Source organism: Pleurodeles waltl, chromosome 5 (genome assembly GCF_031143425.1).
Source record: "Pleurodeles waltl isolate 20211129_DDA chromosome 5, aPleWal1.hap1.20221129, whole genome shotgun sequence".
NCBI classification, from domain to species: Eukaryota; Metazoa; Chordata; class Amphibia; order Caudata; family Salamandridae; genus Pleurodeles; species Pleurodeles waltl.
Window position 1 is genome coordinate 51,803,804 of NC_090444.1, and position 23,202 is coordinate 51,827,005.

The 23,202-nt window shown below is 44.4% G+C and overlaps 1 protein-coding gene across 1 annotated transcript in view; it reads left to right on the forward strand.

The window, feature by feature from the left end:
* The window catches only part of LOC138295327 (uncharacterized), a 360,326-nt gene that overhangs the window by 35,564 nt on the left and 301,560 nt on the right, over positions 1-23,202 (forward strand). Inside the window, exons 3-4 of the mRNA XM_069233551.1 lie at positions 18,823-18,939; positions 19,763-19,831. Coding sequence (XP_069089652.1) covers positions 18,823-18,939; positions 19,763-19,831 — 186 coding nt within the window. The remainder of the gene's footprint in view (positions 1-18,822; positions 18,940-19,762; positions 19,832-23,202) is intronic.

Consider the following 23,202-nt stretch of genomic DNA (forward strand, 5'->3'; position numbering starts at 1 on the left):
AGGCTTACAGCATCTGACTGCACAAGTCATCTGAATGATCGAGGTTGTGTCTTTTTCTAAAGAGCTGTAGGGGTCTGTGCTATGCCACTGTGTTGTTTCCTGGTGGCGCATGCTGCAGGATACAATAGTAGCTGGATTACTCCTAAGTGCTCTGCCCGGTGCTAGGGGCATACTATTGTGAACACGGTTATCACCAGCTGTGGCACACCAGTGCTGTGCTGGATGCATGCAAGATGCTCCATATAATATACTTGACGAAAATCGTGGAAGTGCAAGAAATTGCACCATGAAAAAGTTCAGCCCCTTCTGTACTATTACACATGTACATACGCTACACAACCCATGTTTATCCCTGAATGTGGCACTTTAGTTATTGTTACTTGCCTATTCACTGTCTTTTCTGACACACTGTGTGGTGTGGAGGAAGACGCTATCTCTGAGTGTGACCCTGTAGTTATTGTTACACTCCCATTTGCTGTCTCCTCTGACACACACAGGAAGATACTACCTCTGAGCTTGATACTGTAGTTATTGTTCCATGTCCAGTCACTGCCATCTCTGACACATTGCTAGGTATGAAGGAAGGTGATATCTCTGAGTGTAACCATTTAGTTATTGCTCCATGTCCATTCCTTGTCTCCTCTGACGCACTGCTAGGTGTGGATGAAGGTGCTATCTCTGAGTGTGACCCTGTAGTTATTGTTGCAAGCCCATTCACTGTCTCCTCTGACTCACTGCTATGTGTGGATGAAGGTGCTATTTTGGAGTGTGACCCTGTAGTTATTGTTGCATGCCCATTCACTGTCTCCTCTGATGCACTGCTAGGTGTGGAGGAAGGTGCTATTTTGGAGTGTGACCCTGTAGTTATTGTTGCAAGCCCATTCACTGTCTCCTCTGACGCACTGCTAAGTGTGGATGAAGGCGCTATCTCTGAGTGTGACCCTGTAGTTATTGTTGCATGCCCATTCACTGTCTCCTCTGACGCACTGCTAAGTGTGGATGAAGGCGCTATCTCTGAGTGTGACCCTGTAGTTATTGTTGCAAGCCCATTCACTGTCTCCTCTGACGCACTGCTAAGTGTGGATGAAGGCGCTATCTCTGAGTGTGACCCTGTAGTTATTGTTGCATGCCCATTCCTTGTCTCCTCTGATGCACTGCTAGGTGTGGATGAAGGTGCTTTTTAGGAGTGTGACCCTGTAGTTATTGTTGCAAGCCCATTCACTGTCTCCTCTGATGGACTGCTAGGTGTGGATGAAGGTGCTATCTCTGAGTGTGACCCTGTAGTTATTGTTGCAAGCCCATTCACTGTCTCCTCTGACGCACTGCTAAGTGTGGATGAAGGCGCTATCTCTGAGTGTGACCCTGTAGTTATTGTTGCATGCCCATTCACTGTCTCCTCTGATGCACTGTTAGGTGTGGATGAAGGCGCTATCTCTGAGTGTGACCCTGTTGTTATTGTTGCATGCCCATTCACTGTCTCCTCTGACGCACTGTTAGGTGTGGATGAAGGCGCTATCTCTGAGTGTGACCCTGTTGTTATTGTTGCATGCCCATTCACTGTCTCCTCTGACGCACTGTTAGGTGTGGATGAAGGCGCTATCTCTGAGTGTGACCCTGTAGTTATTGTTGCATGCCCATTCACTGTCTCCTCTGACACACTGCTAGGTGTGGATGAAGGTGCTATCTCTGAGTGTGACTCTAGTTATTTCTCCATGCCCATTCTCTTTTCTGAGGCAGCACATGTAAAAGATAGTCCTATACCTGAGGATGGAATTGGGTACACAGCAAACAAATTGTAAGACCATTTCTAAAGACCATAAAAAATGTGTGTGTACTTTACATGATGCATCAAAACAAAAAAAGTTATCAACGTTAATGACGTGTAAGTTGAGTGCAAAGAACTCACAAACAGTACTTGTGGTGTGATTACTTAAAAGAACTATATGTGCCCTGCACTCCTGTCTTGAGAGCAGTTCCATCTGAAACCCTGCAGGTTGTATAATAGGTGAAAAGATAGCTCTACTTGAAAAAATCACAACCTACATAAAAGGCGCTGGAAAATCAAATGCCCAATACCTTGATAAGATTCCTATGACCATATTAAAACAGAATAATAAAGATTGGAGTACCCTCTTGTTCCCAAGTTTTGATGGGACAAATTCTAAGCACCTGTAAAGGAAGTACCTTGCCGCCTCATAACAAGCACTGGCAAAGTAAATAGAGGTTTTGCCTTGGCAGCTTGTCCGATGGTTAATTATTTATTATTGCAAGTGTATGCCACAAAAACAAAAATTGCATTCCACCACTCTATTGTGGTGCCTGTGTTCTTGCAATATTCAATCTAAATCAAAATAAGCATTTGCAATGCAATGGGTCTCGCATATGCTTGAGCTAGAGCCATTAACGTTGTAAACTCCTAACTGAACTGATCTTGCCACATCAATCGAAAATGGAAAGTAAAACTGTTTCACATAAGCGAGCCGATTCACAGCGTCACGGCCACCATGAGCATGAGCGCTAATGAGAGACGCAAAAGGAAAAAGAAGTTTGCTCGCAGTCAAACCTATCGGCAAACGTGCATTTAGCCATGTAACAGGGCCGATGGCCTAGCTGATAACAAAACCTTCCTAAGGAGAGACAAGCGTAAACCATTAACCAATGTCATCTAAGCATTTTTGAAGGGCAAGCCCATGAACGAGTGGTAGTCATGGGCGTGAGTTGGGCGTTGTTAAAAGCGTCAGAAGAAAATTGCTTGCACGCTGCTAAGCTCAACCTAAAAAGGGGCGTGGTAAAATAAAATATCGATTTGCCCAGTTTCACACAATTTGGTAAAGCGGGGACGCTGGGATTAATTCAAGGTTTTTTTGTTTATATACTGTGGAATTTAGTCATGAATTGATTATCTCTTTCTCTCAAAAGTTTTACATCAAAGGTTATTGGTTTAGATTTAATTCTTGATGCGGGAGATTATACTGTGAACGTTGTAGTGTCCTGCTGGACACGTTCTAGTGTTTTGCCAGCCACTCTGCTGAGGGCCGGCCTTCCATTTACACCCCACACAGGCGTCACCGGTCAGGTGACCCTGAAAATAAAAAGGGCCGGGTGCACGTGCCCAGGGCCAGTTCTACCGACCATGCCACTGTGTCTGGGTGACGTATTTCAGTAGCATGAGGACCTAGGGCCCCAACACTACAAAGGTCAGGCAGAGGCCATACGATCGCTATGATCATTTTGTGCTTGAGGTTTAAATACTCACTCGAGCTGGACCGGAGCCTTGTTTTTGGATCGGGCAGCGCCTTGCCCGCTTCGACTTCATATCCTTGACAAGGCGCCAAAGCACTTTCAACAGAGAGGCAGCTCCCTACTCCACTCATCAGGACCATGAGTGAGAGCTCAGTCAGATGGATATGGACTTCGAGTTTACCTCAGTCTGATACACAAGTCTGACTACGGGCCCCGCTTGATCAGCGCGGGAGGTTAGGAGCCTGGCCTACAAATGAAAATGTGGAAAGTGATTTTACTCAAAAGACTAGGACTGCCTTAAGGGGTCTGCCATGTGTAAGAAAGGACACATTCAAAGCTGATACTTCATCCATGCAACGTTTAGTAACTCTCGGTACGTTAACAATTAAAAAGCAGGAGGAGGCGGATATGCCCAGCTCGAGCCTTTTAGAAACAATATGACAGAGCCCATCAAAATCTTTATCTGAAACCTCCAGTTTTGTGTCAAAAGTGGACTTCACCCAGCTGCAGAGATACCCGAGCTACAAAGTTGCCCCAAAGTTATGGGTAACACTTTACTAGCCTTTAAGGCAACGTATGATCGGATCTCTGAGTACATACTTACAATGTTAAAAACCAAACTACAAGTCAGAGAATAAACCATGCTGTTAGCAGAAAAAGACACACAGGCTGCTTCAATGTTCAACATGACGATAGACAACATGGGAGCTTTACATATCCCATGAGTTGCTAGCCCAGACCTTGAACGTTAAACACTCCAATGCCCCAAATGCCACATGCACTGGTCCGAGTGACCCTATTTCCTGTAAAACTTTCACCCAAGCTTGACTTTTATGCCAACATGTTTGTGTGATGGCATTGTTAAGCCCTTGCATAAAATGGTCAAAGTAGAACTGCAAGTCCCAGAATGCAAAGTGCTAATGACCATACAGTCAGGCTTGAAGAATAGTCACATGGCCTTGGACAACTTGGTACATTTTCAGGTGACAGCAGAAAGAACTGCATGGCGATCCTTAGTTTGTCAGATATTCTAGACAGGGATACTCATAGTCAATCAAATAGAAAACTAGAGAAAGCTCACACACACACCTACAAGACAACAACTGTAATTAGATCGTAGAAAAAGTATCACACAATTACACAGGATAAGCAGGATCTCCCATAGAATGCACAAGCAATCACAAATGACTGCTAGGTCTAAAATTTCTAGCACTAACAGTGCAGCCCAAAACTGGCCAAATCAATGCACCAGGGACCATAATTTAAAACGAAAATACATAAGCACATTTTGTGTTTTTTTTAAACTACATACTCTTCTATAATTCACATAAGCAGCTGCATCTGTGTTAGCCCACTAGCAGCTCGTGTGGCATATGTATTGTGAATGTGTCATCTGACAGGAGTGATGCGGTCAATCAAAAAACCTGGATGTGACAGGGACTATGCAACACAATATATCACCACCACCTCCTGGATTCATCAAACAGTAAGATAAATCTGTAGCCACAGCAAATCAGGCGTAAATGGAAATAACTACCCGCTAAAATGATACAGGATGCAGTATAACTCCGATGTGCCGCTGGTGATATAACACATTGAGTTGGTTAGTTTACAGTGGGTTAACTGGGTCTGCAGTGGTCATACCGCCACAAGTAAACAGCTGTCACCTTTTGTCTGGCACAATTGTCAAAATCCAGCCCTGCCAGCACTTTCAAAACAAAAGAAACGAGCTGACGGCCACAAAGCAAACACACATAAGGAAACAGAAGGTAGCTCTCAGTGAAACGTATCTGCAAACGCGCAATTATCTATGTTACTGGCAAAAGTGCAATTATCTATGTAACAGGATCGATGTCATGCAAAGCACGTGACTACTGCCCAGCGAGATCGCGCTACTTACGAAACAAAGAGAAAAAGTAGCCCTGAAACCATCCTGAAAACATGGAGCCTCATATGTTTTCAGTAGTTGGCCGGTGCGCTCGAGGAGGGCTAAACACCAGAAAAGGCATGACATATGCATGTCTTTCACTATTCAAATCAAGCCAATTTTAAAAGGCAAGTCCACGAACCAACCAAAGTAATGGGCGTGGTTACAAGTCCATGGAGAGATAACAAAAGAGACAGAGCACTTTGCACGCTCGACCCTAAAAATAGTACTTACCCATTGCTTGTTATAGTTTATTTATTCATTCTAATACATGACTCTTTTAGGTAAAAAGAAAAGTGTCTAATGGCTTTGAAATATTGCTACCTGAATGCATATTATACATATAAAAAGATGATTACAAAATATTTAAAAGAATACTAATAATTTGAAAAGTAAAGTGTTTGCACAACAACTGAGGCACTGAAGTGCACTTATTTTTAGCCGAATGTGCACATGTGGTCAGACAAAATAGCATCACTCACAATGCAATAGCGACACCAGCCAATCAGCGTTTTCACATTGACCTATGATTTATTGTGTAGTGGATGGAAGCAAAATATGAATGGGCGCTGCAAAAAACCCATGGATGAAGAGGGAAGACCAACCATCCCTCTTTACCTGTGTATATGTACATATTTTTATTGAAGATTTTTTAAATATATTAGCTGGTGAGAAGTCTAAAGATTTGTCAGGGTCAGACCTTACTAAAAGCCTTCACTTATTGTTCACAATGGAGAGGTTACAGATCTAAGCCGCTGTTGACAGACCCCAGTCATGCTCTGTGGCTAACCTCTAATCTTGTGAATGGACATCATCTAGGGGTTGACAGGGGTCACAACTGCGACCCGTGGCTTCTATCCTGCAACCTCTGGTACTGCCTTTGTGAACCATGGCCGTGGAGATGGCAAAATGTGTGCTAAGAACATGGGGGCAGCTCCACAGTCTTTGTTTTCTTTGCATGTTTCTCATTATACTAATAGTGAATAATATTCATTTATTCACTTTTAGTGTAATTTAAAATGGAGCACACTTAGCTGGAACCGGACCTTTGGTGCCAGCTGAGTTAAGTTCTTGATTTTAAATGCATGTATGTACGTGGGTGGGAATGTGCCTAAGTAATAGATGCAGTGTGTTTGTGTAAGCAAGTGTATGTGTGAGAGAAAGTGAGTGAGAGTCAGTGACAGGTAGTGAGTGAGACTGTGTGGGACTAAGGCCCAGATTTACTGTGCTTTGGTGCAAGGCAATGCAGTATTAAAGCTGCTGGACTGCAAGTGTCAAAAGGAGAGAGACAAATGTGCCATATTGGTGCACTTTTGGCAGTCATGCACCAATGTGCACTCTCTGAGGCACATGTTTTGTAACAAAAGGGGTCTGATCCAGTTAAAAAACTATGCTGTAATGCTTCTTTCAATTTGTGTGTGTTGTATGATGCTGTACACATGCAAAGTTAGAAAAACAAGGCAAAATCAAAACATTTCTCTTCAGTACACCTGCCTGAAGGATGATTAAAACTGTGGTGAAAATGTCTGTTTAGCAATGTTTGTAGATAAGGATTGCATGATAACCCAAAGGTAGTTGCATGTGAATGCTAATGCACCACCCATGGAATACCCCTTTTACCCAAAATAATGCAAAGCAACACTTTGCATTACTTTCTGATTCTAACCATTGCAAATCCTAATTTGTGTTGGATAGTAAATCCCATTCGAACATTTTGAGCATTTTGCCTCAGGTTTGCATCACAAAAGTGAAGCATGCCTGGTGGAAAACATTAGAAAACCTGGGCCAGAGTTTCAGTAAGTAGAGCGACTGAGAATGAGTGATATTAAGAGTGAATATAAGTGAGTGATTGAAAGTGAGTAAAGCATGAGTATAAGAGGGTGTAATAGAGTGTGAGAGAGAATGAATGAGAGAGATTTGGTGTGAATGAGGAAAAGAGTGTGATTGAGTAAATGTGAGTGTGCCAGCTAACTCCTCAAAACAAATGACGACATTCATTAGTAGTTCTGCTGAGCTCACCAAAGCTGTGTCCTCTAGCCACTACTCAAACAGGTTCTCCCCCTGGGATTCAAAAGCGCATAGTGGCAATGAGAGTATGGGGAATATAATCCAGGGTAAGCTATCCTTAAGGGAATCATTGACAACAGAATTCAAAGAATTAAAAGGTGTATTGAGAATTTTGTTGGAACACACTAAGTGATGTGGATCTGAGTAACACCATAGGGTTAAATCATCCAGTCGCTGCTGAGCCTATTAAACACTCTTGTAAGGCCCAATTCCACTATAGTTAGGGGAATAGTCAAAGCAGTTGAATGCAAAGGCAGCGGGAGCCCAGAGGGTTTGTGCGGACAATGTCACTCATCTTTGTGTCCATCCTGGCCCATGGGTAGATGACAAACCTAGGCATTTTTCTATTTCCTAGTATATCAGTCTTCTATGGCCCATCAACCATGAGAAGGTTGGAGAGAGATTTCCATCAAATTCCTCCTACTAGGCTGAACTCTCATGACACACTTTTGCAATGAACTAATGCATATACTAAAATAAGCGTACAAAAACAAACTGACAATGCAATGTATATTATAAATGCTCCCAATTTAGGTCGTAATGCAAGGGAAGGTTGGGAGTCTTTGATAAATAGAGAAATATACTGGATAATGTTCAAGCTCCAATGTTTGTCTTTAATATGCTGTGATATTTTAGGTGCCAAGTACATTCTGAGTGATGCTGGAGTGTCAGATTACATTAAAATGTATGTAAGAACAAGAGATATGGTGAAATTTAGAGCCCCTTTTATGTTCAATCACCAATCCAAACTTTCCCTGCTTTATGAAGCTTAAATCAATCAGGAAGCTTCTATATCTGCTCCCAAAAGATACCCTAAAACTTTTGCCCAGGCTCTTGTACCATCTTGCATAGATTAAGCCAAGAGCCACTATCTGGGTCTTCCAGCTTTCCTGATCTATAGACTTCAGATCATACCAAATACAGCTGCAAGGCTGATACGGCGGGTCCCGCTTCACCTAAACATCTCACTCCATCTGAAGCAGCTCACTTGGCTACATATGGCAAAAAGGATTCAAGTTAAGGCCCTCACTTGTTTTTAGAGCACTGGAGGGCCAAGGCCCCCGTTACCTGAGAAGCAGACTTGGAAGGTACCACCAGGAGAAGTCCCTGAGATCTAACCACCTTTGACTTATGCATATCCCCAGGTTTGCTAAAGTCAGTTGTGGTGGTAGTATTTTTTCAGTACTAATGACAAAACTCTGAAATTCTCTGCCAATCAAACATTGTATGGCCAAGTCCAAACACTGTTTTAGGAAGCAATTAAAAACTTGGATCTTTGACCAAAAGTAGTCAGGGTAAACCCCCTTCTGTTCTCACTCTCTGTTTTAGAGTGCTGGGACACTTCAGCTCAAGCAGTTGAGTGCTTTACAAATTCCATTGATTGACAGTAGAAATCTGAGGAACAGTTCCTTACCTATACCTGCTGTAACACCTGCAGGTACTGCTCAGGCTACAAGAGACCCATGTCATCTAATAGGAACATCCATTTTCAAGCAATTACAGATCATACCTCGTCTAATTTGGAGTCCATAGATTGACTCTCTTTCCCTGTAGTGACACCCCATGAAATAGGCTTGTCTAGGACGAATTATACTCTGCACTATGAGACATTTCCATCTCTAAGCCCTGACATTGTGACAGAATCAAGTCGGGTAGCTTACGACTCTAAAGAGATCTCTATAGTGCACCACATGGATGTAATGATTGGTGTCTCCTCTCCGAAGCATGCTGACTTTCAATCTGTTGAGACCTTAAATAGACTTTCATGAAGCATCGCTGGGCTTAGACAAAAACTCTCAAACCCCTTTTGGCAGAATTATATTGAGTGATTCTATCTCTGTATGTTACATGAAACCTGGTTAACGTATTCACCTCATAAACCAGGATGTAAAACATTCTGGCCCTCATTGCGACTTCGCAGTCTTTCAAAAAGACAGCGAAGCCGCGGGGGCCACTTTACCACCTGAGCTGCCAGTATTGGTGGCTCTCTATTATGACTTTTTCACTGGCCCAGTGGACGGAAACAGCATTTCAGTCCACTGGCCCAGCAGAAAAGTCACATCAACATTGCAGGCGGCTCATAATAGAGCCGGCAGCAATGTTGATGTGCAGCGGGTGCAGCAGTACCCGTCGCGCATTTCACTGCCCGAAATTCAGGCTTGGAGGAAGCCTGGTAGTCAAGCGCAGGGGCCGGCGGTATGGCTGTGGCTAATGCGCCACGGTCATAATAAACTGGCGGTGGTACCATCGGCCGCCAGGGTCATAATAAGGCCCTCTGTGTTAACGCCATTGCCTCTACCAGTGCCATGGGGCCTTGATGTTTAGGGTTAATCTTGGATTAAAAATCTACACTCTAAAAGGGCGCAGTTTGTATTTCTTTAATTTTACATCAGGCCGAGACAGAGGAACATGGAATCCACCACCGCTAATGTATCGGAAAATGTTATGAACACCATTAAAACAAAGAGCAGTATTGTCATTGGAGGGTATTAATATTAGATATGAGCTACTTTGTGGCTTTGATCTGGCCACAGTGGAGGAGGATGTGTCATGGGGTATACTCTCTCTTCACTCTAGCTCTTATGTCCCCGGTGTGGTGGCCGCCATGCAGATGGCCCTTTTTATAGTAAAAATGGCCTGCTGACTTTTAATGGCAGATCTGATTCAGACAAGCTAGGTTCTTCCACCTTTAAGAGAGGTGCGACTAGATCAAAGATCGAATATTTTCACTATGTGGACAAGGTGTTAAATCTCAAGATAGATATCTGAGACAATAGTAATCATTACTAATGTTGTCAGAATCTTTTATCAAGAAACTGGGTGTCTCTATCAGCACCACTGCTTTATTACCAATGGTGGGAAATTATTGTAGATCAATTAAGTGGCCCTTGATATTGGGAAACACAAAGGTTTTAACTGATATTTCTAATGCTTATTGTAGGGTTCCCTGTTTCTGATAACCCTATAGTCGAGACACATAATATTTTGGCTGGTACTTTAAAAGCACTTTTAACCAAAGCACCAGCAAAGCTGCACTTTCAATAGAAAACATCTTGAGTAATCCCTGGTAAATGTAGAAAAGTTGCAGACAAAAACAGTCCTAATGAAAGCTTTAAAATCTAAATCCTATGTGAGGCATGTGTAGCTAGAGCTCAGTATGCAGGAGCACTGGAAGCAGCCTAGCATATCCCGGGATAATTCAAACTGGTTAGATTTAGTTGAGACAGCAAAGTATGGAGACAATAGGACCTTCTGGGAAATCATAGCCCATGGAACCAAGGAACCAGGCTCACAGAATGAATCATATTTGACTTCAAACAAATGGGTGGAACACTTTGCTAATCTCTACTAATAAGGCAATAATGATGATGATGACCTACTCTCCACAGCCCGTCTAACCTTGTATGTGGTTACTCAATTAGGGACATGTCAGTACAACCATATTGTATCCTTGGGGAGACAAAGGTAGCCATAGAGGCTATGAAATCGTGCAAGGCCCCTGGGCCATATAAATTCCCAAGGGAGTTACTGCAACACAATCTATCAATATGGTACCCAACTATTAATCTGTTGTGCAATTCTATAGCTTTAGGAGTCCCAATACCTGGAAAGGTGCAGGGATATTTCCCATACACAAAAAAGGAGATTTATACTATCAGGAAACAAAAGACCAATTAGCCTCCTGGACACTCTACAGAAGGTCTATGTGAGGCAGATTCTGAATAACCTTCCAGACTGGATAGGGGTCAATAACTTTGTGTCACCTTATCAGGAGGGATTTAGATCAAGAGGGACCACAGTAGATCAGGTGTTTAGGTTCATTCTTATTATCTGGAAATACACAAAATTGAATGTTGTCCATTTATATATTGCTTTTGTAGATCTAAGGACAGCTTTTGATCTATTTCTGAGGGGTTCGTTGTGGGCTTCACTCAAGGAGCTGGGAGCTCCTGCGGGCTTTCTTATTCAAGTAAAAAGATTACATCATGAGAATTATGTTCAGGTCCACTGGGGACCTTAGGGTGAACTTAGTGATCATATCCCTAAATGTATGTGTGTGAGACAAAATTGTGTGCTTGTGCCTACACTTTTCTCACTTTACATATATGATGTTATCATGGCTCTCCTAAAATGCAATAATGACTCTCCAAAGTTAGATGGGGTCCAGTTCCCGCACTTTTATTCACATATAATACCCTTCTGATATGCCAAACATCTAGAGGCTTGCAGCAATTATTGGATAATTTTAACACATATTGTGAAAACAAGGGACTGGAGATTAATGCCACTAAGACCAAATTTAGGGGGATCAGACCCCACAAGTCATTCAGAGGAGATTTATTTCTGCAGCAGAAGATGCTTGAACGTGTAGCAAAACTTTAGTGTCTGGCTATTATGCTTGATAGTAAATTATCCTGTACTTTGCACATTCAAAACAAAGGGCAGTACTTCAGCATAGAGCTATGGCAATCTTTAAAAATCATCAGGCAACATTGCCCAGACCAGTCTTCTCGCTATTGACCTCTATAACTTAAAAGCACAAGTAGTGGCCCTATATGGTGCCAAAATTTGGGGGACATTCAAATGTGAAAAGGCTGACCAAGACATCTAATCTACTATGGGGGACAACCCAAAGTGCAGAAATGGTGCCCTCTGTAAGTAACTTAAATACAATTGTTTACTTATATATATATGACATAATCCCCCATTTTGAGGGGTTACGTTGTTTTATGCATTTTACCTGAAAGCTAAAAATTACAAAAAATAAACAACACATATTAAAAACCTGCAATATTGTTTTGTGCTTTAAAATGTGTACTGTGTCACCAAATTTCATGCACATGTGTGCATGCGAAGGTGGATATTTACAAGAAAGGGGTGCATCAGTCCTGATGTGGCACTCTTCTTGCTTCACCCTTGCCCCACCTAACGACACCATTGTTGTGCCATATTTAGAATGCGGCGCACCCTGGCGGTCGTTAGCACAACATCGTCACAATTCTTGACACTGTAGCGGCGCTTTCCTGTACTAGCGTCAATAGCGAAAATAGTGCAGCAAAGCAAAGGCAGACCCATGGGTGGGTCATTTGAATGCGTGCCTTGAGCAGGCATTAAAAATGACAGAAAAAATGGTGCAGTGAAATGATGTAAATTTCACTGCACCATTTTTGGGCCTTCCTGCACAGAAACACCCCCTTGCACACATTATGTCTGGCGCAGGCATAATGTGGCGCAAGGGGTTACAAAGTGGCGCAATGCGTGCATTTCACTACTTTGTAAATATGGTGCGGGGCAAAGGCAATGATGCTATGGCGGTGCTAAGGTAGCACAATGTGCCCCTGAGTATCATAGTGGGCACAAAACAGCACACTTAACACAATGACGAATGTGAACTCCTAATGGTACAGAGTCATGATGCAAGTGGTAAGAAAAATATATCAGTTGCGCACCCATTTCCCAAGTTTTTTTAGAGCCCCTGGGTACACATGGATGTAAACTCCCCTGTCGCTATAAGCGGATCAATACAAGGATTACTGAAGGGTAATATAGAAGGAAATACTCTTTTGGCAGTTTGAGTTCTCTGATTCACTTATTTGCTAGTTTTTAAATCTTTGCTGAGTACCTGCCCACATCCACAAACATAAACATGGGTTGCAGCAGGGTGGTTGGCTTTTTTATGGAGACTGAGGCCAATGCAGATAGCAGTGCATTGAGTCACTGCATGAGTGTGTAACTTATTGATGCCTGTGAATGTTCCAGCGCATCTAGGGGCACATTTATGGAAAGTGGTGCTGCTCCTTAGCGCCTCCCTAACGCTACCATGTGTGCACCATATTTAAAATACGTTGCACCACTGCGCAGAGTAGGGGGCAATAGCGTAATTTGTCATGACGCTATTGATGTACTCTGCAGGAGTAGTGCCAAAATATTGGCCCTACACCTGCAGAGTACATAGGGGACCATTATAAATAATAGAAGCCCCCTTTTACCGCCTGCTTTGAGCAGGCGTTAAAAGTGCCGTACAAAATAATGCAAGGAAATCTCTTTGATTCTTAGGCCATTTTTTCGCCCCATCCTAACAGGGGAAGGACCCCTTTGCATACATTATGCCTGGCACAGGCATAATGGAGCACAAAGAGTTACAAATTGGCGCAATGCATGCATTGCACCACATTGTATACAAGGAGCTAGGATTTTGACCTTGTTGGGCCACATTAGTGTAAACAGAAATTATGCTAATGTGGCACATGGTGGCGCTAGGGGATTATAAATATGACCCCAACTATGTAACTCCATGCACTGAGTTATAAAAACTTGTTCAGGTCTAAAAGGCAACAGGTTGGTATTTTTGAGTGCCATCTTTGAAATGACAAGGGCCGTATGAAAATGCATTTTGGCATATTTATGCTGCTGTGATGTGACTAGAGTGCATTACTTTTCGAAAGTCGGAGGGTATGTGAGTTTCAAGTGCAATTGGAGTAACATAACAAATAGAAACTGCCCTCAGTATTATACATAAACATCAGTACATGTTGATGCCGTTTCAGCCTTGACCTGTAGCCACTCCATCACCACCCACAACCAAAAGCAATGCATGGCAAGGGGTTGGCTGCCACATGTGGTTGGGTGCAGGGCCTGCCCACAGACCAGGCTCTATGGCCAACCTCTGCCATGCATAGTCTTACACTGTGGTTGGCCATCTGTGTGGTGGGTTGGGTGCTAGACCTGGCCCAGGCCAAAAGGTAGAGATGGGTCATACATGACAAAGGTAGTTAGATTTTAACTTAACATTTAAAAAAACATAGAAATGCAGTGAAAAAACACTACCATTTATAAACAAAAAAAACTATAAAATACACCAGATATACGTAACTGACATAAGTAAGACTTGCACCTCTGTGATGCGCTTCTTATGACCTCACAAATTACATCAATAATGGAATCTGAAATCTATGGCAGCAAAAGTTTTATATATATATATATATATATATATATATATGTATATATATGTGTGTCAGTTACGTATAACAGGCCCATTTCAGTTTTTTTAGTTTTCAAATTGAACTATCTCCCTCATTTGTTACTCCACATCGTGAAGTTCTCATGTGAAATAGAGTTGGTGATATTTGTCTGCTGATAAATTTGCATCATCATCTCATTTGATTTGCCTGCAAATGTTTTACTTACTAATAAGCCTGCCATATGTCCTGCAGTAGGACTCATGTGTGACATATTTCCTCCGCCCAAATTTGCAACAGTGACACTGTAGGAAAGTACCATCTTGCCTGGCATGTTACCCCCATATTTCACTGTATATATGTTGTTTTAGTGTATGTGTCACTGGGACCCTGTCAGCCAGGGCCCCAGTGCTCATAAGTGTGCCCTGTATGTGTTCCCTGTGTGATGACTAACTGTCTCACTGAGGCTCTGCTAACCAGAACCTCAGTGGTTATGCTCTCTCTGCTTTCCAAATTGTCACTAACAGGCTAGTGACCAATTTCACCAATTCACATTGGCATACTGGAACACCCTTATAATTCTCTAGTATTTGGTACTAAGGTACCCAGGGTAGTGGGGTTCCAGGAGATCCCTATGGGCTGCAGCATTTCTTTTGCCACCCATAGGGAGATCTGACAATTCTTACACAGGCCTGCCACTGCAGCCTGAGTGAAATAACGTCCACATTATTCCACAGCCATTTACCACTGTACTTAAGTAACTTATAAGTCACCTATATGTCTAACCTTCAACTGGTGAAGGTTGGGTGCAAAGTTACTTAGTGTGTGGGCACCCTGGCATTAGCCAAGGTGCCCCAACATCGTTCAGGGCAAATTCCCTGAACTTTTTGAGTTAGGGGAAACCATTTCACGCGTGCACTATACATAGGTCACTACCTATGTATAGCGTCACAATGGTAACTCCGAACATGGCCATGTAACATGCCTAAGATCATGTAATTGTCACCCCAATGCCATTCTGGCATTGGGGAGACAATTCCATGATCCCACGAGTCTCTAGCACAGACCCGAGTACTGCCAAACTGCCTTTCCCAGGGTTTCACTGCAGCTGCTGCTGCTGCCAACCCCTCAGACAGGTTTCTGCCCTCCTGGGGTCCAGCCATGCCTGGCCCAGGAAGGCAGAACAAAGGACTTCCTCAGAGAGATAGTGTTACACCCTCTCCCTTTGGAAAAAAATGGCAGGGCTGGGGTGGAGTAGCCTCCCCCAGCCTTTGGACATGCTTTAATGGCACAGATGGTGCCCATCTCTGAATAAGCCAGTCTACACAGGTTCAGGGATCCCCCAGCCCTGCTCTGGCGCAAAACTGGACAAAGGAAAGGGGAGTGACCACTCCCCTGACCTGCACCTCCCATGGGAGGTGCCCAGAGCTCCTCCAGCGTGCCCCAGACCTCTGCCATCTTGGATTCAGAGGTGTGCTGGCACACTGGACTGCTCTGAGTGGCCAGGGCCAGCAGGTGACGTCAGAAACTCCTTCTGATAGGCTCTTACCTGTGTTACTAGCCTATCCTCCTTCCTAGAAAGCCAAACCTCCTTTTCTGGCTATTCAGGGTCTCTGCTTTGGGGAATTCTTCAGATATCGAATGCAAGAGCTCACCAGAGTTCCTCTGCACTTCTCTCTTCACCTTCTGCCAAAGGATCGACCGCTGACTGCTCAGGACGCCTGCAAAACCGCAACAAAGTAGAAAGACGACTACTGCAACCTTGTATCGCTTCATCCTGCCGGCCTTCTCAACTGTTTCCTGGTGGTGCATGCTCTGGGGGTAGCCTGCCTCCTTCTTGCACCAGGAGCTCTGAAGAAATCTCCTGCGGGTCAACGGAATCTTCCCCCTGCAACCGCAGGCAACAAACAACTGCATCACCGGTCCTCTGGGTCCCCTCTCAGCATGACGAGCGCGGTCACTGGAACTCAGCAACTCTGTCCAAGTGACTCCCACAGTCCAGTGACTCTTCGGTCCAAGTTTGGTGGAGGTAAGTCCTTGCCTCCCCATGCTAGACTGCATTGCTGGGTACCACGTGATTTGCAGCTGCTCCAGCTCCTGTGCACTCTTCCAGGATTTCCTTTGTGCACAGCCTAGCCTGGGTCGCTGACACTCTAACCTGCAGTGCACAACCTTCTGATTTGTCCTCCGGTGTTGTGGGACTCCCTTTTCTGACTTCGGGTGGACTCCCGTTCACTCCTCTTCTAAGTGCCTGATCTGGTACTTCTGTGGGTGCTGCTTGCTTCTGTGAGGGCTCCCTGACTTGCTGGGCGCCCCCTCTGTCTCCTCATCCAAGTGGCGACATCCTGGTCCCTCCTGGGCCACAGCAGCATCCAAAAACCCTAACTGTGACCCTTGCAGGTAGCAAGGCTTGTTTGTGGTCTTTCTGCGTAGGAACAACTCTGCAAGCTTCTTCACAACGTGGGACATCCATCCTCCAAAGGGGAAGTTCCTAGTCCTCTTCGTTCTTGCAGAAACCAAAGTTTCTTCCATCCGGTGGCAGCTTCTTTGCACCCTCAGCTGGCATTTCCTGGGCATCTGCCCACTCTCAACATTGTCGCGACTCTTGGACTTGGTCCCCTTGTTTCACAGGTACTCAGGTCTGGAAATCCACTGTTGTTGCTTTGCTGGTGTTGGTCTTCCTTGCAGAAACCCCCTATCACGACTTCTGTGCTCTCTGGATGTTATAGGTGCACTTTACACCTACTTTTCAGGGTCTTGGGGTGGGCTATTTTTCTAACCCTCACTGTTTTCTTACAACCCCAGCGACCCTCTACAAGCTCACATAGGTTTGGGGTCCATTCGTGGTTCGCATTCCACTTTTGGAGTATATGGTTTGTGTTGCCCCTATACCTATGTGCCCCTATTGCAATCTACTCTAACTTTACATTGCTTGCACTACTTCCTTTTGCTATTACTGCATATTTTTGGTATTGTGTACATATATCTTGTGTATATTTGGCATCCTCATACTGAGGGTACTCACTGAGATACTTTTGGCATATTGTCATAAAAATAAAGTACCTTTATTTTTAGTATATCTGTGTATTGTGTTTTCTTATGATATTATGCATATGAAACCAGTGGTATAGTAGGAGCTTTGCATGTCTCATAGTTCAGCCTAAGCTGCTTTGCTATACCTACCTTCTATCAGCCTAAGCTGCTAGAAACACCTCTTCTACACTAATATGGGATAACTGGACCTGGTAAAGAGTGTAAGTACCACTTGGTACCCACTACAAGCCAGGCCAGCCTCCTACATTGGCTGTGCAGCGGTGGGATAAGTACTTGTAACTACTTACCACTTTGTCATATTGTACTTTTCATAAGAGAATAATATACAAAACAAGTTCAGTGTATCTACACCTAACCAAAAACTTTTGCTTTTCTTCTCTTACACTATCTGCTAAGTGCTGAAAAGTACCTCTAAAACTTTCTAAAAGTTTCAAAAAGTTGAAAAAGTTTTTTTTCTGTTCTTTAAAAAGTCCTGAAAGTATTTCTCTCTTTTATCTGTCTCTAAACTTTCTTCTATCATGTCTGGTGTAGGAACTCCTCTTAATTTAGTCAATACAACTTATTAGCACCTTAACTTTAAGAGCCTAAGGAGTCTCTGCATTGAGAGAGGTTTAGTGGTAGGAAAGAACCCTTCTAGAGAATTGCTGTCTAATATGCTTGTTGAGAATGATAAGGCCCCGGGTGGCAGCTCATCGGAAAAGTTAGGAGACAGCTCACACTCTGACTCAGGGGAGCCCCTTGAGGTAGTGGTACAGGGTTCTCTTCCTAATCTGCCCCTTAGCAGAACACCTAGCATAGCTGGTAGTAATAGAAGCTTCCATCACAGTAGGGATGTTTTTGTTCCTGGAGGCCAGGTTGTTAGGGTGCCATCTGTTAGGGACAGGTCTCCCTCTGCTCATTCAAAATATTCTTCTGTGTCAAAACATTCCCAACCCACCCACCCTGATGACAAAATGTTAGAAAGGGAACTCAATAAGTTGAGAGTGGAAGAGACCAGGCTGAAGCTTTAACAGCAACAGCTGGCTCTAGACAGGGAATACCTAGACTTAGAAAAAGAGAGACAGAGGTTGGGGTTTGGACCCTATGGTGGCAGCAGCAGTATTCCTGATAGCAATCCTGTGAGAGATCATGATTCTAGGAATCTGCATACGATAGTTCTCCCTTACAAGGAGGGAGATGACATTAACAAGTGGTTTGCTGCACTTGAGAGGGCCTGTATGGTATAGTGGGGCCCTCAAAGGCAGTGGGCTGCTATCCTATGGCTATCTTTCAGTGGAAAGGGTAGGGATAGGCTCCTTACTGTTAAAGAAAGTGATGCCAATAATTTTACAGTTTTGAAGAATGCACTCTTAGATGGATTTGGCTTAACCACTGAACAATCCAGGATTAAGTTCAGAGAAACCAGAAAGGAGTCCTCACAAGACTGGGTAGACTTTGTTGACTATTCAGTGAAGGCCTTGGAGGGGTGGTTACATGGCAGTAAAGTTTCTGACTATGAAAGCCTGTACAATCTAATCCTGAGAGAGCATATTCTGAATAACTGTGTGTCTGATTTGTTACACCAATATCTAGTGGACTCAGATCTGACCTCTTCTGAAGAATTGGGAAACAAGGCAGACAAATGGGTCAGAACAAGAGTGAACAGAAAAGTTCATACAGGGGGTGACAAGGATTGCAAGAAGAAAGATGGTAAGTATTCAGACAAGGGTGGGGACAAATCTAAAAATGAGTCTTCATCAGGCCCACAAAAACACTCTGGTGGGGATGGTGGGTCCAAACCCTCTTCTAATCAAGTAAAAAAACCATGGTGCTATTTATGTAAAGTTAAAGGTCATTGGACAACTGATGCCAATTGTCCAAAGAAAAGCACCAAGCCTCCCACTACCACAATCCCTACTGCAACCTCTAGTGCCCCTAGTAATAGCAGTGGTGGTGGGAGCAAACCTACTAATAGCCGATCCAAGGGAGTAGCTGGGCTCACTTTTGGTAATTTAGTTGGGATTTGTCTTGTTAGGGAGACCACAGAGGCTGTGTTAGTCTCTGAAGGTGCCATTGATTTGGCCACCTTGGTTGCTTGTCCCCTTAATATGGATAAGTACAAGCAACTGCCCCGAATCAATGGTGTTGAGGTTCAGGCCTACAGGGACACAGGTGCCAGTGTTACCATGGTAATAGAGAAACTGGTACACCCTGAAAAACAACTACTTGGTCACCAGTACCAAGTGCAGACGCTCATAAAAACACTCTTAGCCACCCCATGGCTGTTGTGAATCTCAACTGGGGGGGGGGGTTACTGGTCTGTGGGGGATTGGGGTTGTGATCTGGGATACAGAGAACACAGATGCAGATTTTTAACCCTTAACAGGGGTTTTTCTTTCTTTATTTTAAGTTCTAGGAGAGGTGGAACACAGTGATAGGATGGTAGCCTTGTTTTCCTCTCATTTGTTGCTCTTCCTCCAATCTGTAGGACTTTGCAGGTCTTTAATGGTTTCCTTAAATTTTTCTTTTCCAGGTGGCGAGTTTCAGGTGTCCTCCCCTGGGTCCACGATTTCCCTCGGAAGAACAAAAGAGGATACAGCAGGTAAGTGGGACGGTATTTTCTTGGTCTACTGATTTCTGTGATTAGTGAGGGTAGGGGTGGAGCTGTGAGGGAAGTAGTGAGGGACTAACTAAACAAACACTAATAGGTCTTGTGAAATTTTTACTTTAGTGGGATGGTTAGGATTTTGTGAGGAGGAGGGGGTTTTTGCTCTCTCTATTAGTCGAGTGGTAGGGTGCCCTGGGAGTTTCCCCTGTCTTTCACCTCCTGTCTTTTCCCACCCTCTCTCTCTCTCTCCCCCTCCCCTTCCTTCCCCTTATTGTTGCTGCCCTTAAAAAGGGTCCGTACCTTGTGCAGCCACGACCCTCCTGGGCCGTGGCAGGCTGCTTCGTGTCCTCTTTGTCTTTCTGCTCCGGCCGTCTTTTCTGTGTCGGGATCTGCTCTCCGCTCCTGGTCTCCTCGTTCGGGTGCTCGATGGAAATCCTTCGGCTCCGGTTTCTCCTCTCTACTCTCTTTCGCTGCGTCTTCATTATTTAAAGTTCCGGCAACCCGGAAGTCTGGGGCCGATTGCCGTCTCCGCCTCCACGCGTCTCCATGACGACGTGGGCGGAAGTCGGGGAAGGCGTCGGGCGAACGCCAATTCTGGATGTTCGTAGGCGAGGCGAGCGACGCCCGCCTACACACCCCTTCCCATGAACGGGACTGGTAGAGTACCGTGGAGTCCGGACAGCGGGAGAGAAAGTCAGCGGGACTCTGCCGTGCCCCTGGGATGTGACGGACCTGAAATGTAAAGGGTTGCAATTCAAGGAACCAGCGTAATACTCGTGAATTGGTATCCTTATGGGAAGACAACCATGTTAAGGGGGCATGATCAGTGTAAAGGATGAAAGGACGCCCCAGGAGGTAATATTGTAAACACTCTATCGCCCACTTTATGGCAAGGCATTCCTTCTCGATGGTAGGGTAGTTTAGTTCTCTAGGTAACAACTTCCTACTGATATACACAATGGGGTGATCGTACCCCTGCTCATCTGGCTGTGCTAATACGGCCCCCAATCCTACATTCGAGGCGTCGGCAAAAAGATGAAAAGGTCTGGAAAAATCGGGACATCGTAATATGGGTTCAGTAGATAGGGCTTCTTTTAGCCAGTGAAATCCCTGGAGTTGCACGGGGAAAAAGGGGGAAGGGTATTTGAGTACTGTTTCTTTAATAGGTCAGCCTAGGGGGCTGTAATGGTCGAGTACTGAGGTATGAACCGTTGGTAATACCCTACCAGCCCCAGGAATGAACGGAGTTCCTTCTTAGTCTTTGGAAGTGGTATTTGTCTAATGGTGGCTACCTTATCTTTTTGGGGACTCAGTACTCCCTTACCGATGACATAACCAAGATAGGAAATCTGGGTCTGTCCTAGGACACATTTTTTGGGGTTGGCGGTAAGGCCTGCGGCTGCTACTGCTGAGAATATTTTTCCTAGGTGTAGGAGATGGTCTGACCAGGTAGAGCTAAAAATGACAATGTCGTCGAGATAGGCAGCCGTAAAGTAATGGAAGGGTCTCAGAAGACGATCCATCAACCGTTGGAACGTAGCCGGGGCACCATGAAGGCCGAATGGGAGGACGGTAAATTGATATAACCCCGAAGGTGCAACGATCGCTGTCTTCTCTTTGTCTGAGGGAGCTAAGGGAATCTGCCAATATCCCTTCGTCAAGTCAATAGTGGTCATAAAGCGGGCTTGTCCGATTTTTTCTAACACCTCATCCACCCGGGGAATGGGATAGGTGTCAAAAAGTGATACCTCATTGAGTTTCCGAAAGTCGATGCAGAAGCAGACCGACCCATCCGGTTTCGGCACCAGTACTATAGGAGAACACCATGGGCTAGTGGACATCTCAATAACCCCAAGAGATAACATTTTTGTTATTTCTTCCTCTATAAGGATTTTCCTCGCTTCGGGGATACGATAGGGAAGTTGGCGTACAATTTTGCCCTCAGGTGTTCATATATGATGTTGGACCCAAGAAGTTTTGCCTGGCAGTTCGGAGAAGAAACGGGCATGACTTTGAATAAGCTTCATTATTTGCTGTGTCTCCATCTCAGAAAGGGACTCATTGACCCTGGGAAGTTTTTGTGGGTCTACTTGGGAGATGGGACATAGTTCTAATGCTAGTGGTTGATTCGGGGTGATCAGGTACGCCCTTGCTGGTGCATGGCTTCCATTTTCCGGGTCTTCCCATTTCTTTAATAGATTGATGTGATAAATTTGGGTTCGTCTGGGTTGGGTGTTTAGTTCCACCAAGTAGGTAACCGGTGTGACCGCTTTTATTATCCGATACGGCCCTTGTCATTTGGCTATCAGCTTATGTTCCGAGGTGGGTCGGAGGATTAATACTTTATCGTCGGGTTGTAGTACCCGTAGTTTAGTACCCTGATCATAGTAATTTTTTTGAGTGTCTTCTGCCTTCTCTAAATGTTGTCTCACCTCCTCCCACACTGTCTGGAGATGGACTTTTAATTTGTGAATATAGTCTAGAATGGGTCGCTCCTCGTTATTCTCCTCTTCCCATAATTCTGCCGCCATATCTAGTAGATTTCTAGGTTGCCTCCCAAATACAAGTTCAAACGGGCTATGCCCGGTAGAGGATTGCTCGTGCGTTCTTATTGCATATAACACTAGGGGAAGTTTTTGATCCCAGTCTTTCCCAGTTTCGCTCACTATTTTCCTCAAAAGGGTTTTGATCGTACGATTATATCGTTCCACTAAACCATCCGTTTGTGAGTGATATACTGATGTCTTGATTTGGAGAACACCTAGGGACTTACATATCTGTTTCATCAGTCCAGATATGAACGGTGTTCCCTGGTCGGTAAGAAGTTCTTCAGGAAACCCCACTCGGGCAAAGAACGTTATCATTGCTTGTGCAACTGCTTTAGTGGTGATACTAGTGAGTGGAATTGCCTGAGGATATCTGCTTGCATAATCTACCAAGACGAGAATATGAGTGTGTCCTTTACTGGATGGCAGAAGGGGCCCAACTAGGTCCATACCGACACGTTTGAAGGGAGTATCAATAATCGGTAATGGCCGTAACGGGGCTCTCCTAATGGCTCCTGGTTCTACCAGTTGACATTTCGGACAGTGGGCACAATATCGCCGGATATGTGCATATACTCCGGGCCAGTAAAACCGTCTTAGTAAATATTCCTCTGTTTTCTCCCGGCCACAATGACCTCCCCCCGGTTGGTTATGGGCTAGGAAGAGGACCTGTGTTCTATATGGTTCGGGGACTACGAGCTGCCTCTTTTCCTTATTTGCGCTGGTGATTACTCTATACAGCAAGTCCTTGTGTACCAAGAAGTAGGGACCTACCGCCCCAGTAGGGGCATTTTTGGCAGTCTTCCAGGTATTCACTAG